Below are 16,435 nucleotides of genomic sequence, written 5' to 3'. Positions count from 1 at the left end.
AGGGAATGAGGATGTATAAGGGTCCTAAACTGAGAGTCAAAAGAACAGAGTTCCAGTCAAATCACTTCCCTCCTCTAGGACTATTCTATAAAGTGAAAGTAGGGAATTAGATGCTGTCTAAGGTCCCTTTGAGAACCAAAATTCCCAGTGGGAGCCTGTGGTCCTGAAGCCAGTCCTAGGGCAAGAAAGAAGTAAGAGCCATGGTTTCTCTCTCCCCTCTCCAGGGAGCTAAGGGCTAAACAGGGACTCTCCACGTTTGGCAATGGCCTTGGGAGAGGCATCCTAAGCCAGAATGGATGTAAAGAACAGAAGAACTCTCTCTCTCTAACAGAGATAGGGCTGACACTCTCCCTTTCCTCTGACCCAACAGCAATATGAAAATTGGCGGGAGAAGCAGCCAGATAACTTCTTTGCAGGTGGGGAAGACTGTGTGGTGATGGTGGCCCATGAGAGTGGCCGCTGGAACGACGTCCCCTGTAACTACAACCTTCCCTACGTCTGTAAGAAAGGCACAGGTAACAGCAGCCGCTCCAGACACAAGACCCCGGGAAGCTAAAGGGGTGGGATAGGCTAGAGGGGCGAGAGGGCCATACTGGGGGATCCAGAAAAGGATAGAATCCGAAGACCCATGGTGGAATACAGGGAGCTCTGATCTGGGAGTCGCGGAACTTGGGTTCTGGTCCTATCTCTGCTCTTGTTTTGGGTTATATGACCTTGGGTAAGTCTTTTCCCTTCCACATATGTCCCTTTCCTTCCCTGTGAAATGGAATGGTTAGACTGGATGGCCTCTAAGGTCATTGAATCATAGATTGGAAAAGACTTTCAAAGCCCTGTAATTCAACCCCACTCATCACTTACTGTATTACATATCATTCTAAATGTCAACCAGAACCATCAGCTCACCCCACTCCCATAGCATTCTGCAAATCCGCTACGTTACAGCCAAGCTGAAGGTTAAGAGGTGCTTGCGTGTGGGAGTGGGCAAATGAGTGGGATGGATTACGGTGATAAAAATGGCGGAATCTTATATTCAGACCAGTAGAGGACATACACACACAGAGGCATGCATATCACGGGTATGTCTAGGTATGTCTACCCACACTCCATGTGTATCCATCATGGCCCACACATCAACATTTAGCTTGTGTTCATGCATCACAGGTCAAGCGTTCTATTTATCTCTGTTCCGTAGGCAAATGGTCTTACGTACAGATCTTAGCCCTGTTTAGGGGCCCCTGGTCTCTCCCTTCCCCATGTTCTAAAGTCCCTTCCAATGCTGACATTCCCTGTATTTCCATCAGAAAATACCAAGCCTAGAGAATGGAGCAGCCTGCTGCTAAGGGAAGTCTTTCCTAGGGCTAGTTACCCCACCTTTTCCAGAGGTGGGTCCTCTCCCCTTGCCTACACACCCACATACCCCTTGACACAAGGCATTTTCATTTCTGGCCCAGCCTGACCCTGGGCTTGTCCTCTGACCCATTCTGACTGGGTGCTGGCCCCTGTGTCCTCAGTGCTATGTGGCCCCCCTCCAGCGGTGGAGAACGCCTCGCCCGTCGGCCCTCGGAAGGCCAAGTACAGTATCCACTCCAGTGTGCGCTACCGGTGTGACAAGGGCTTCACTCAGCACCACGTGGCCACCATCAAGTGTCACAGCAATGGAAAGTGGGACCGGCCCAAAATTGTCTGCACCAAACGTAGGTGACTGCCCCTCCTCCTCCACCCCAGCCCTACCCTGATTCATCTAACTAGCCAGGAAAAGAGTGTTGCCTCCCTGGAGTCTGAGCAAGGAGAATACAGATTTACTTTTCTCTAGCAGTCCAGGGGTTTAAGAAATGCTTGTTGACTTGACCTCTTGGGAGAGAAAATGGAATAAACAAACATTGATGAAGAGAAGGTGTGGGGGGAGGCTGGGGGAAGTGGTCTTCATCATCCAGGAAGCTGTACTATTTTCTCTCTGCAATCAGTCAGTTAGGAGATACCAGTGACAGCGATGATAATCAACATTGAAATGCAGCTGGGATCTCATAACAGGCACTTCCATCACCCCTACAAATCCTGCACCCTCTCTCTCTCCTCCTGTGTGACTCTTGCCCATGGCCTCCCAGAAATCCTCCACCAGAGCTGTTGGTTGAGTCCAAATGAAATAAAATATTAAAGCTACTCTCTCTCTCTCTCTCTCTCTCTCTCTCTCTCTCTCTCTCTCTCTCTCTCTCTCTCTCTCTCTCTCTCTCTCTCTCTCTCTCTCTCTCTCTTGTCTCTCCCTCTCCCTCTCTGTCTCTCTCCTCTCTCTCTTCCTCTTCTCTTCCTCTCTCTCTCTTTCTCCCTCCTTCCTCTTTCTCTCTCTGTCTCTCTCTCTCTCTGTGTCTCTCCCTCTCCCTCTCTGTCTCTCTCTCTTCTCTTTACTCTCTCTCCCCCTCTTCCCCTCTCTCTGTCTCTCTCTCCCTCTCTCTATCTCTCTCCTCTCCTCCCTCTCTCTGTCTCTATCTATCCCTATCTCTCTCCCTCTCTGTCTGTCTCTCTTCTCTCTCCTCCATCTCTCTCTCCTCTATCTCTCTGTCTGTCTGTCTGTCTCTCCTCTCCTCCCTCTCCCTCTCTCTCTCTCACCTCTTCTCCCTCTTACTTTCTGTCTCTATTTCTCTCTCTCCCTCTCTATCTCCCTCTCCCTCCTTCCTTTTCTCTCTCTCCTTTTCTCTCTCTTTCCTTCTCTTCCTCTCGCTCTATCTTTCTCCCTCCTTCCTCTCTCTCCTCTCTCTCTTCCTCTTCTCTTCCTCTCTCTCTCTTTCTCCCTCCTTCCTCTTTCTCTCTCTGTCTCTCTCTCTCTCTGTGTCTCTCCCTCTCCCTCTCTGTCTCTCTCTCTTCTCTTTACTCTCTCTCCCCCTCTTCCCCTCTCTCTGTCTCTCTCTCCCTCTCTCTATCTCTCTCCTCTCCTCCCTCTCTCTGTCTCTATCTATCCCTATCTCTCTCCCTCTCTGTCTGTCTCTCTTCTCTCTCCTCCATCTCTCTCTCCTCTATCTCTCTGTCTGTCTGTCTGTCTCTCCTCTCCTCCCTCTCCCTCTCTCTCTCTCACCTCTTCTCCCTCTTACTTTCTGTCTCTATTTCTCTCTCTCCCTCTCTATCTCCCTCTCCCTCCTTCCTTTTCTCTCTCTCCTTTTCTCTCTCTTTCCTTCTCTTCCTCTCGCTCTATCTTTCTCCCTCCTTCCTCTTTCTCTCTGTCTTTCTCATTCTGTCTCTGTCCCTCTGTCTCTGTCTCTCTCCTCTCTTCATCTCTCTCTTTTCCTCTCTCTTTCCCCATCTGTCTCTCTCCCTCTCATTTCTTTACATATATATCTTTCCATTTCTTTCCTCTCTCCCCTCTTTCACTCCATCTCTCTCTCCTTGCTCTCTCTTTTCATCTGTCTCTCTCCATTAATATATATATATAATATATATAATATTGCCATAATTTTTATTGAAGGAGCTAGACAACAGTATATAGTGTGCTATACTTGTAATCAGGAAGACCCAAATTTAAATCCTGCCTTTCACACTTACCAGCTAACTATATGACCCTACATAAGTCACTTAACTTTTCTTTACCTAATTTTCCTCCTTTTTATCTTTTTTCTTCTTCTTCATTTCCTTATTTTTCTTTTTAATTTTAATTTTTTCCCTCCTCTTTAGAAAATGAGGGACTTAAGCTTGGGGGCCTCTGAGCTCCCTTCTTACACTAAAATGATGATCCTATGATTGCCAGCTCTTACCCCAGCATGATCCCCTCATCTCCTTTTCCAGTCTTCTGACATTCTTTAAAGCAATAATGTTCAACTCAAATGCAAAGGGGCCCCTACCTATGGATCCCTGTGAGCTGCGTATTGACTTGGTTTTTAAACGTAATGTTTTCTATGTTATGTTGTATTTTTCTTTATTTTGTTAAATATTTTCCAATTACATTTAATCTGGTTCAGGCGACACTGGGGACTGTTGTGGGAGGCATGTAGTCATGTGTCTGACACCTCTGTTTTAAACTACTGATCTTGTGCTGTTCTCTGTGACATTTGCAGCCTCCTCGAGCACCGCATACACTCCTCTGTTGCCCTTGGGGTGACCCACAACTTAAATTCTTGGAACACTATAATACTTCATGCCTCCAGCCATACAGCAACATTATAGGAGTATTACTTTTGCAAAGATGGGCTTTTGTTCCAAGGAGAAGCTTGGATCCTTTAAAAGCCCCACCTAGTTTCCCAAAAGCAATTTAGTTTGTTCACCTCTTTCTCAATCCTGGGCCTGGAATGGTCTCTTTTAATCCAAATTATCCAAATTTTAATCCAAAAGAAGGAAGTGGCATATTTCAAGGGTAAGAGTATATATGTATATATAATGTATATTATATATAATTATATTATATAGCCATATATTACATAATATTGTATAATATATATATATATATATATATATATATATATATATAATAAAAGTCTGGAGTCATAATACCTGGGTTCAAATCCCATCTGTAGCTTGAAATACTCTCCTTCCTTCCTTTAGTCTCTTGGCTTCCCTGACTTCCTTCATGTCCCAGCCAAAATCCTACCTTCTATAAAAAGACATTTTGATGCCCCTTCATCCTAGTGCCTTCCCTCTGCTGATTAGTTCCAATTTAGTCTTTCTAGGTCTTATTTGTATATAATTTCTTGTGTGTTTTCTCCCCCATTCATAAGCTTTTGGAGAGCAGAGACTGTCTTTTTTAATATAATACTTTTTGTTTTGTTAAATATTTCCCAATTACATGTAAAAAAATTTTAACATTCATCTTTTAAAATTTAAATTTCTAAATTCTCTTCCTCCCACTCCTTCCCCTTCTTGAGAAGGCAACCAATTTGATATTGATTATACATTCAAAATCATGCAAAACATATTTTCATGTTAATCAAGTTACAAAAGAAAACCCAGACAAGGGAGAGGAAGTCAGGGAGACAGGGAGAGAGAGAAGAGAGGGAGAGAAGGAGAAGGAGAGGGGAAAGAAGGAGGGAGGGATGGAGGAAAGGAAGACAAGAAGAAAGAAAGAAAGAAAGAAAGAAAGAAAGAAAGAAAGAAAGAAAGAAAGAAAGAAAGAAAGAAAGAAAGAAAGAAAGAAAGAAAGAAAGAAAGAAAGAAAGAAAGAAAGAAAGAAAGAAAGAAAGAAAGAAAGAAAGAAAGAAAGAAAGAAAGGAAGGAAGGAAGAAAGGAAGAAAGAAAGGAAGGAAGAAAGAAAGAAAGGAAGAAAGGAAGAAAGAAAGGAAGGAAGGGAGAGAGAGAGAGGAAAGAAAGAGAAAGAGAAGTAAGGAAGAAAGAAAGAGAGAGAAAGAAAGAAAAGTATATTTCATTCTGCATTCAGAGTTCATCTTTCTTTCTCTGGAGGCATTTTTCCTCATGAGTCCTTTGGAATTGTTTCAGATCAGTATCTTGATCTGAGTAGCCATGTCTTTCACAGTTGACCATCCTTACATTGTTGCTGTTACTGTGTATGATGTTCTACTCACTTCACTTTGCATTAGCTCATATTAAGTCTTGGAGGGACTGTCTTGTCTTTCTTTGTATTCGCAGTGCTTAGCCTGGTGCCTAGCATACAGTAGACATTTCACAAATGTTTTTGGCTTCCTACCTGTAGGACCTTGGGCAAGTTAGTTAACTTCCCTGATCTATTTCTACAAAGTAAGATCCCTTCTAGCTCTAGGTCTCTGGTCTATAATCATATATGTGCCCACTCTATGGGGTATCATCCATCCAACAACATAGCAGTGTCTATACAATAGTCATTCTTTATCCATTGGGTCTTTTTCTGTGTCGATAGATAGTTAAGCTGAGCCTTTTTAAATAATCTTGGATCTCAGTTAGGTCTTACAGTGATGTCACAATGTCATCCACAAACAGGTCAACCTCGATCAACCTCTCCATCTATAGAAAAATCCCTCTTCTATTTGGACAGTGCCCTGGACACCCTCCAGAATGGTGACAGACGCCTTTGGCAAGCTCAGGGCTCCCAGTGTGATGCCTCAGGTGATATTTATAACCCGAGTCATCAAACAAAGTTATCTCTGGCACATCTTTCAAGAAATATTGTGTAGCTTTGACAAATGCATGGGAAACACTTTGTTGGAAGAGAACCTTCAAAGAGTTGCTTCACTGTGTTGGATCAAATGATATTTCTTTCTAGTCCACAAACAATGGATGCAGGGAGAACTACACCCTTCAGCCAGCTGTGACACAATAAAGATGTGGATTTAGAATACCATCTTCAAAAGCCTGCCAAGTTCCCTTCTCTGACTTTCATCATCTTGTCTAGAATGTGGCCATTAAAAAATTTATAGGAATGGGAAAATAGACATATGGGTCAATAGTAATTGAAATGAATTCTCTTGGTCACCTCTTTTGACAACAGAAATTGCTATTATTTAAATGATTAAATGTCATTATTAAATTATCATATTACATTTACTTTGCTCAATCAACAAGCATTTTTTAAGTGTCTCCTATGTTCTGGGTATTCTTCTAAGCTCTGGAAAGGCAGAAATAGTTATTGTCCTCAAGGACCTTACATTCTTGTAGGGAGTGACAGCAGGTATTGATCTAGGTGCATGCAAGGTACATAGAGAGTAGGTAGAAGATAGCCTTTAAAGGGAAGGCTCTAGCAGCTGAGGGATGCAAGAAAAACCTCCTACTGAAGGCAACAGCTGAGCTGAGACTTGAAGGAAGGAGGAATTCTAAGAGGCAAAGTTGAGGAGGGAGAGACAAGGGACCATTTCTGGACTTTAGGGATCTCTCATTTCATTCATATGAGGGCTACTCCCACCATCACAGAGTCTATATAACTTCTTTGATGTCATACTCACTCTTTCAGAGACCTTGCACCCAAAAACATTTGACATTTGGTCAACATGGTGATGAATTTCTCAGAATTCAGCCAGGATGGTCATTGGATAACGGACGCGTCATCTGTCTCTAAAGCGAAACTCAAAGTCTTTCTAGCTCTGTTGGGCCTAATAACTTCTTTACAAATCTTAAATTTCTATTATAAATACTAGCTATTATTGCCGTTGTCACAGTCATCATTGTAGTCATCATCATTATCGTTATTGTTGGCATAACCTTCAAGAACCCACACCACAAGGAGAAAACTTTCATATTGGCTTAGTAGCATTTTATTCTCTTCATCAAAAATAGTATATGCCCACCACCCCACTTGGGCTCTAACATCACTATTCCTAGCATACAATTTGGGGAATTAAAAATGATAGTAAAGAAAACAAACCAAAAAAAGACAAAAAATTTTTTTTCAATCAGTTAGTTGTGCCTGATGCTTTGTGACCTCATTGGGGGTTTTCTTGGCAAAGATACTAGAATGGTTTGCCAATTCCTCCCCCAGCTCATTTTAAAGATGAAGGAACTGAGGCTGGATTTGAACTCAGGTCCTCCTGACTCTAAGGTTGGCATTCTATCCACCCAGCTGAGTTAGCTGAAGAATACACACAGAAGAGGTCCATTCTGGAAGTATGGCAATTTAGAAGAGGACGTTATAAAGATATATAGAGGCAGGAGCAGAGTGCCAGGCCTGGAATTAAGAGGACCTGGGTTCAAATGAGGCCTCCGACATGTCCTAACTGTGTGACCCTGGGCAAGTCACTTAACCCCAAATATATAGCCATTACCATTCTTCTGTCTTGAATTCAATACTTAGTATTGATTCTAAGACAGAATGTAAGAGAGGGTTTTGGCGGGGATGCTGAGCTATGTAGAGGCAGCTAGGTGGCACTGTAAATAGAGCACTAGGCTAGTCATCAGAAAGATGAGTTCAAATCTAGTTTCTGACCTTGAACCCAGACCTCCTGATTCCAAATCCAATATTCTTTCTATGATGCCACATTTACCCTTATAATAACTACATATAGGCATCTGCTGGCTAGGTGATCAGGAGCAAGTCACTAAACCTCCCTCTGCCTCAGTTTCCTTATCTATAAAAGGAAGATCACAACAGCACCTGCATGGGTTGTGGTGAGAATCAAATGAGTTAATATTTGTAAAGTACTTTGCAAACCTTAAAATGCTAAATAAATGCTGGCTATTATTTGTATTATATCTGAAAGAAAGAAGGTTACCAAAAGGTTGGGGCAAGGGAAATCAAAGCCATTATTATAATTCCCCAAAAGGCAATCAAGAGACTACCACTAACTACTGACCCATATTTATGCTGCTTTCCCATCTCTCTAAAAACCTTTGAGAATAATCTACACACATACCAAGGGGATCCTTGACAAAGTTATGAGAAAGGAAGAGGCAGGCTTTCCCAGATGGTATCCTAAAGCAGGCTGCATCTCTGCCATTATCCAGTTGACCAAATGGCGCCTATCTCACCATGATCATTTATTGTTTGCTAACTCAATGGAGTGAAATATGACTTCAAAGACTGTCTTCCAACAAATGGAACCTGTGAATATCTCAAGATCATGCACGATTCCTTGAAAGATGCAGAAAGACCCCTCGGATTATTGCTATGAAGCAAAGCATAAGATGAGGAGGCATGTACTCGACAAAGGTGTTTGTCAACTTTGACATAGATGTCCAACACATTCCAAATGGAAGAGGACATCCTTCGAGATGGCAAGTACCTCCAGATTATTCTATTTGGAGGTGGCATTGGGCTGATTGTGTCACACCTTGGAGTATTACAGAGCCTCCTGTGTGACTTTACTGGTCTTGATTAGAATCACAGTTCACAGAGTAGTACCAAGTACAATCAGCTCCTCTTAGGAAAAAAAAAAAAAGCTCTTATCTTCATAGCATTTTATTGTTTAAAAAGTACTTTAAGGGCAGCTAGGTGGCACAGTGGATAGAGAGCCAGGCCTGGAGTCAGGAGGACCAGGGTTCAAATCTGGCACTTGAGGATTTTAAAATTAATATCCAAAATACTCCAAGGATCATTTTAAATAAGATTTATTTATAATACCTTAAAGCAAAAAGGGAAAATAAAAGGCTAGAGAAACAGAGAGAGCTCACCCAGCCTCAAAATGGAAAAAAAGAGAGTGAGAGGGCTGAGCCCCAAAATTATATACAAACACATAACAAACACAAACGTGAATGAAGGGAAAAGGAATTTGGGGATGAGGAAAGAATTCTGGATGATGGAGTCCAAATTCTTCTAATTATACACACTTCCTGTGTGACTCTGGTCAAGTCACTTAACCCTAACTGCCTACGCCTTGCCCTTCTGTTTTAAAGCTGTTACTAAAACAGAAAGTAAAAGGTTTTTTTTTTTAATCCTAGCTGCCAAGAACACATGTGATACCCAGTGGAATCATGTGTCGGCTATGGGAGAGGTGGGGGGGAGGAAAAGAAAATGATCTTTGTTTCCAATGAATAATGTTTGGAAATGACCAAATAAAATAATGTTTAAAAAAAAACCTAGCTGCGAGGCCCTGGGTAAAAAACTTAGCCTAGCCTTTACCTCTCTTCTGCCTTGAAAATATACTTAGTATTGATTCTAAGATGGAAGGTAAAACACTTTCTCATTACAACAATTTCGTGCAGGGTAAAGTAGTACAAATAGTAATATCCCCAATTTACAACTCGGGAAACTGAGGCCCAAGAGAAGTTAAAATAACTTGCAAACTGCCACACAACTTATAGATGTGGGATCGGGAATTTGAACCTAGACCTCCTGACTCCAACCCCAATATTCTTTCTATGATGCCACATTTACCCTTATAATAATAGCTACATGTAGGCACTGCTTTAAGATTTACAAAGTTCTTTAAATGAATAGCCTTTTTTAAAAAATCATACTTCTGACTTCATAAATGTAGGGATTACTTGGGTAAGAACTCTCTTATCTATAACTTCTCCATTAGAAAGTGAACTGAAGCACTGAAACATTAAATTACTTACCCAAGATTCCTTAGCCAGAGTAGAGCAGGTTTTCCTGATTCTGAGGCAGGTTTTTTATTCACTATGCTAAGCTGATTCATATAAAAGGCATCATTTTTTTAAACTCTTAGTTTCTGCCTTAGAATCAATGCCATGTATTGGTTCCAAGGCAGAAGAGTGGTAAGGGCTAGACAATGAGGGTCAAGTGACTTGCCCAGGGTCTGAGGTCAAAATTGAACCCAGGACCTCCCATCTCTAAGCTTGACTCTCAGTTCCCCGAACCTTTTAACTGCCCCCAATAGCATTTCTAATTGATACATCTCTATGTAAGTGTGTTTCAAAATTCTAATTGATACATTTCTATGTGTGTTTCAAAATTCTAATTGATACATCTCTACATAAGGGTGTTTCAAAAATTTATTCTCCTGGAAGGACCTCCAGGAATTGATGCAGAGTGAAAAGAGCAGAACCAGGAGAACCTCATACACAGAGACTGATACAATGTGGCACAATCAAATGTAACGGACTTCTCTACTAGCAGCAATGCAATGACCCAGGACAATTCTGAGGGACTTAGGAGAAAGAACGCTATCCACATCCAGAGGAAGAACTGTGGGAGTAGAAACACAGAAGAAAAACAACTGCTTGATCACATGGGTTGAGGGGATATGATTAATGACACATGTAAAACCCAGTGGAATTGTGCATCAGCTACGGGAGGGGGTGGGGAGAAGGGAGGGAAAGAACATAATTCTTGTAACTACGGAAAATATTCTAAATTAACTAATTAAAATTTTCAAAGAAACAAACAAAAATAAATAAAGAAATGTATTCTCTGAGGTAGGCTAAACATTCCCCATGGATAAAATATTTTTTCAGTCATCTGGGGCAGGGTAGGAGAGGGGAGAGGGTGGTATATGTATAGTTTACTTACACTTTTCTTTTTAAATCCTTACCTTTTGTCTTAGAATCAATACTGTGAATCAGTTCCAAGGCAGAAGATGGAGGTAAGGGCTAGGCAATGGGGATTAAGTGACTTGCCCAAGGTCACCCAGCTATGAAGTGTCTAAGGCCACATTTGAACCTAGGACCTCCCATCTTTAGATCTAGCTCTCCATCCACTGAGCCATCTAGCTGCCCCCTACTTATACTGTTTTAAAATTTTTTATATTACTTATCTACTAACAACTCTTTATCAGCAAACAGATCAGGAGTCAACTTCAGCCTAGCCCCTGTGCGAATGAGTGATCAGAGGCTAAAACTCACAAGGTTTGAAGTATGGAGCTTTGCTCATGTTTGTGTTTCTCTCTCCCTATAGCTCGTAGGTCACATCGCCTACGGCGTCATCACCATCACCACCAGCATCACCACCAGCATCATCACCGCAAATCCCACAAGGAACGGAGAAAACACAAGAAGCATCCCAAGATAGACTGGGAGAAGGAGGAGGAAGACAACTTCTGCTGAAGGGCCAAGGCGTAGGAAGCACAACCCTCGTCCCCACTCTGCCAGATCCCTCTCTCTTCCCTAACCTCCTTTGTAAAAAGCCCTTCATCCCTATTTCTCACCCCCCACAAGGTTCTCCCAAGTATTCGAAACACAGTCTGGCCCCTAACAGACCTCTGGTGTAATGTCCGAATCAAGGGAAGAACAGTCAGGAAGTGTGTATGGTGGTTTGTGTTGAGTTGAGCCTTCTCTTCATGAGGCTGATTGTTTATTTGTGGTTAGGGAATTTGGCACTTGAAGACATTTGAATTTACTTTTCATGAATTCCTTTTCCCCACTGGGGGACCAAGAATAACCAACACATTGATGTGCCACTGGTCCTAGACAGAGCTGAAATTTCTACCTGAGACGATTCTTCTTGGGATTCAAGGAATGGCAGAAACATACACGTGACTTTCTTGATTGTTCTCCCTCATCATGGGCATTAGCTAGCTCATGGCAGATCTTTATGACATGACAGATACACTTCTGCACTGCACCCCTGTGTGCGTGTGTGTGTCCTCTTTTTGGTCTGAATAGAAGATTCACCCTTTTTTAATCACAATCTCCCAATTCTTGTAGTATATCACACCCACCTCTCCATATCCAACTCACTCGATTACTCAAAAACTCTTAACCTTCCACTAGGATGGGATGGTGCTTTTAGGAGGTTCTGGGGGTGGGATCCATGTAGAGTCAGGGATGACCTATATTTGGAGCAATATGAAAGGCAATGGAAGGAGGGAGGATTCCATGGATTGTAAGGTGCCTCCCAACTTCAAGATTCTAGGATTCTGAGGCTCAGATTCTAAGATTCCATGATTTTAAGATTCCCTGGATCTGTGATTCTGAGATTGTTTGATCCTATGATTCTGGGATTAGGAGAATCTATGATTCCTATTGTCCAAGAATCTATGATTCCAAGATTCTCTGATTCTGAATTTTTAAGATTCTGCGCTTTGGAGACCCAGTGCTTGGCAGGGGAACAGGATGGCTTGGATTGCCGCAAGGCCCTGGCTCCTTCATACCTCCCAACTTCAAGCTGCCAGGTCCAGGGGATCTAGACAGCCAGCAAGACAGGCTTAGGAGCTCCATGCCAATCCGAGGAGGGGGCCAGCTCATCTACACCTCTGCCCCTCTTCCTCCATAGCTCAGGCATTGGTAATCTCCATTCCTTACCCCAAGCCCTTACTAATCCCCTCTTTTACGTCCCCCCCATTCCCCACTCCCAACTCTGGTCCCAAACCTCCCCACCCCCATTTCCAGCGGCTGGCTGGTTGAATAGAAATGCATAAAATTCGAAGTAGCAACACCCACCTTGTGATCGTCTAGTAGAAAGTTTGCAGTATTAAACACACACACACACACACACACACACACACACACACTTTTTTTAAAACCACTTTTGGGTTTTTGTTGTATTTTTTTTAAACAAAGATGTGAGAAAGAAGGAACGTTTTTCCCGTCCAGAGAAGCCCCATCTCCACTCCTCCCCCAGCCCCCATCCTGTTTTTAGCTCAGAACCATAACAAACAGAGCAGTGAATTATACCCAGGAGGACCTGAACTGGGGGCAGCGCACGATTCCGATCCCACAGCCTGGGAAAGTCTCCTCACATCAGCCACTGGCCCTCAGCCTGGATCCCTGCCCAGGTCAGCCCAGACAAGACAGGGGAGACTGTGGCTGCGACCCAACGGAGGAGCGTGGCCAGTAAGAACAACGAGCAAATGCGGGATTGTGGCTTCTGTTTAGATTTCCTGATGAGAAAAAAATAATTGTTGTAACTGTAAAGGAAAGACTGGACTTTTAGCATGAGTTTTAAAGAGGGGGGAATAGTGTTCCCTGAGCCTGGATCCCTGAAGGGGTGGCGACGGGCTCGGAGGAAGATGGGGCACTCCACTTGTTAAACACTGGGAGGAGTGTGTGTGGTACTGGGGGGCGGGGGGCGTGGAGGTGTGATACCTAGCCCTGAAGGGGAGACGGAGAAATAGGACGTGGTTCGTCACCTTCAGAAACTCACTCAGTGACAGATGTGCAAACACCACTCTGATTTGGGACCTTTCTCTTATTTTTTCCTGCTGTGGACATTAGCTGTATTTCAGTCTTTAAAGTGGTCGGATGGAGCCACGGTCTGGTGCTGGTTTTGTGCTTTTCTTCCAGGAGAGTCTAGAAGCCTTTTTTTTTTTACATGTAAATGAGGCCGGCCAAGGATGGTCACGATTGTTCGCCTACCCACCTTCCTTTCTTCCTTTCTTCTTCGACTTGTAACTTTGGTCTCTTCACAGCCACAGCCTCTGGGTTTTCTGCTGTCATCCCATGGCTTCCTCCCTGGCAAGGTTGGGGAAAATTTCTCTCTCTCTCTCTCTCTCTCTCTCCCTCTCTCTCTCTTCCCTCTTCCTCCCTCTCTCTCTCTCTCTCTCTCTCTCTCTCTCTCTCTCTCTCTCTCTCTCTCTCTCTCTCTCTCTCTCTGTCTCTCTCTCTCTCTCTCTCTCTCTCCCTCCTCTTCTCTCTTCTTCTTCTTCTCCTCCTCCTCCTTTCTCCCCTCCCCTCCCCACCTCTCCCTTTCTCTTTTTCTCTCTCCTTTATGGGGTTATTACCTTTGTGTGCGGATGTGTAGGTGTGCCTGTGTGCGTGTATTTGAAAAGCTTTGGACTCAGCTGGTTTTGCTGTAACTACAGTGTTCTGTAGGCCTGTGGTATCTGACACTGTGCATTGGTGTGCTCTCTTGGACATTTTAATAAATTTTTTTAACACTTCAATTGTCGCTTCCATTTTGGTTCAATTGTCAGGATTGACAGTCATACTATTTGGGATTTCTAGGGGCACTCAGCTTGCTCAGCATTGCCCAGATACCTATTGGTCACAATATAGTGGAAAGAAGGGGCAGCTGGGGTGGCTCAGTAGATAGAGCACCTGACCTGGAGACAGGAGATCTTGGGTTCAAATTTGGCCTCAGACACTTACTAGCTGTGACCTTGGACAAGTCACTTAACCCCAATTGCCTGGCCCTTACAGTACTCCTACCTTGGAACTGATAACTTAGTACATATTCTAAGACAGAAGGTAAGGGTTTGGGGGTTAATTTAATTTAATTGTCCCCCAACTACATGTAAAAACAGTTTCCAACATTTTTCAAAGAATATTGAGTCTAAAATTCTCTCCCTCCCTTCCCCCTAACCCCCATCCTCTTTAATAATAGTAAGTAATCTCATATAGTTTTTACATGTGCAATCATGTAAAATATTTTTCCATATTAATCCATTTGTGAAAGAAAACTCAGAGAAAAAAGTTCACCTTGGTCTGGATTCAGATTGAGTTCTTTTTCTCTGGAAGTAGAGGGCATTTTTTATCACAAAATTTTTGGGATAGTTTTGGATCATTGTATTGAAGAGAATAGCTGTCATTCATTGTAAAGTATTCCTTTCACTGTATAATGTTCTCCTGGTTCTGCTTATTTCATTCTGCATCAGTTCGTGCAAGTCTTTCTAGATTTTTCTGAGCTTTTCCTGCTTGTCATTTCTTACAGCCCAGTAGTGTTCTGTTTCAATCATATACTATAACTTACACAGCCATTCCTCAGTTGATGGCCATCCCTTCGCTTTCCAATTCTTTGCCCCCACCTAAAAAGAGCTGCTTTAAGTATTTTTGTACATATAGGCCCTTCCCCCCCCTTTTTTTTTAAATATCTTTGGGATACAAATCTAGTAATGGTATTGCTGGGTCAAAGTGGTATAACCTTTTGAGCATAGGTCCAAATTGTTCTCTTTAATGACTGAATAAGTTTGTAATTCCCCCAACCATGTATTTGTGTCCCAGCTTTCCCAAATGGGGAGGTGGGGGGAGGATTAAAAAAAAAAGAAATAATACATTGGAAAGAGTTCTGGATTTGAATTTGGAAGATCTGAGGCTGCACTATGTGACTTTGAAAGCCACTATACTTTTCTGAGACTCAATCTGTAAAATGGGATTATAATACTATCTATATGAAAGAGGATATAAGGGAAAGTCCCTTAAATAAACCAAATAGTAATGGATAGATAGATATAACAATAGACTATATGGATTATATATAGTTCCTATATAGAAAAATGAGCTACTATTACCATTTTATTAGTCTGAATCAACTAGATTCACTTCTCAAATTTGCCTCCTATAAAATGCATTGAAGCCAAATTTTCGCTTTTATTCACTTTTCTCATTTCCACTTGCTTTGTGAGGAAGACAAAGCAGAATCTATAATGAGAACAATGAATAAAAGCAACTGCTTTTATTTTAAACAATTAGACCCATGCCCATTAGAGTGTAAGCTCCTAGAGGGAAATTAATTGCTTTGCTTTTTCTTTGCAGCCCCAAAGCTTAGTATAGTGTCTAGCCCAGGGTAAGTAGTTATCCAATACTTGTTTGCTGCTGCTACATGGGTAGATTGTTGGCCTCAGCCACTCACACTTACTAGATGGGTGACCCTGAACAAATCACTTGGCTTTAGGCTTCCTCAGTTTTCTCACCTGTAAAATGGGGATAAGAATAGCACTTCCCTTCCAGGATTGTTATGAGGATCTTTGCAAACCTTAAAGTGCCATATAAATGTTAGCTATTATTATTGATTGATAGATTGATTTGCTGAGCACTTAGCTTGGCCCTAGAGAAAAAGGGATCTGTAATGTGTTAAAATTAATTGTCGTTGGACTCTGAATATTTATATAGGTGGTCACCAGGGATTTAATTTCTAAAGCCCAAAATGAATTACTAAAGTAAATTGAATTTATGGTAGTTTATTTACAATAGAGGAAAGATATTAATGAATGAGAGAGAGAGAGAGAGAGAGAGACACGAAACTCTGGCTTCCTCTGAGCCAGGTAGAAATACTAAGGCTGATACTGAATCTCAAGAAATACTTGAGATTCAGGAAAAAGAATCTCAAGATGATGGCCCTTTCTCGGAGGTTTACACCTCTGAGAAAGGCAGGGTAACTAAATCAGCCTTTCACTCACCAACAGTGACCATCTAAATGGAAAGAAGTCTGGGTGTCTGTCTTCCAGTCTCTCCTCTGAGTCCAGAGAGCTCTTCTATCTCC

At 42.3% G+C, this 16,435-nt stretch overlaps 1 protein-coding gene across 3 annotated transcripts in view; it reads left to right on the top strand.

Moving 5' to 3' along the window:
• NCAN (neurocan) overlaps positions 1 to 14,120 on the top strand; it is a 75,950-nt gene extending 61,830 nt beyond the window's left edge. Inside the window, exons 14-17 of one of the 3 annotated variants that reach the window (XM_007489198.3) lie at positions 371 to 515; positions 1,512 to 1,694; positions 10,845 to 10,883; positions 11,195 to 11,292. In XM_007489198.3, coding sequence (XP_007489260.1) covers positions 371 to 515; positions 1,512 to 1,694; positions 10,845 to 10,858 — 342 coding nt within the window. In that variant the 3' untranslated portion in view covers positions 10,859 to 10,883; positions 11,195 to 11,292. Of the gene's footprint in view, positions 1 to 370; positions 516 to 1,511; positions 1,695 to 10,844; positions 10,884 to 11,194 lie in introns of all 3 variants that reach the window. The other 2 variants (XM_003340735.4, XM_007489199.3) reach the window with 2 other exon arrangements.
• Positions 14,121 to 16,435: the final 2,315 nt, after the last annotated feature.

This window comes from Monodelphis domestica, chromosome 3 (assembly GCF_027887165.1).
Source record: "Monodelphis domestica isolate mMonDom1 chromosome 3, mMonDom1.pri, whole genome shotgun sequence".
Classification (NCBI taxonomy): domain Eukaryota; kingdom Metazoa; phylum Chordata; class Mammalia; order Didelphimorphia; family Didelphidae; genus Monodelphis; species Monodelphis domestica.
This window is presented reverse-complemented; position numbering and strand designations above follow the sequence as displayed.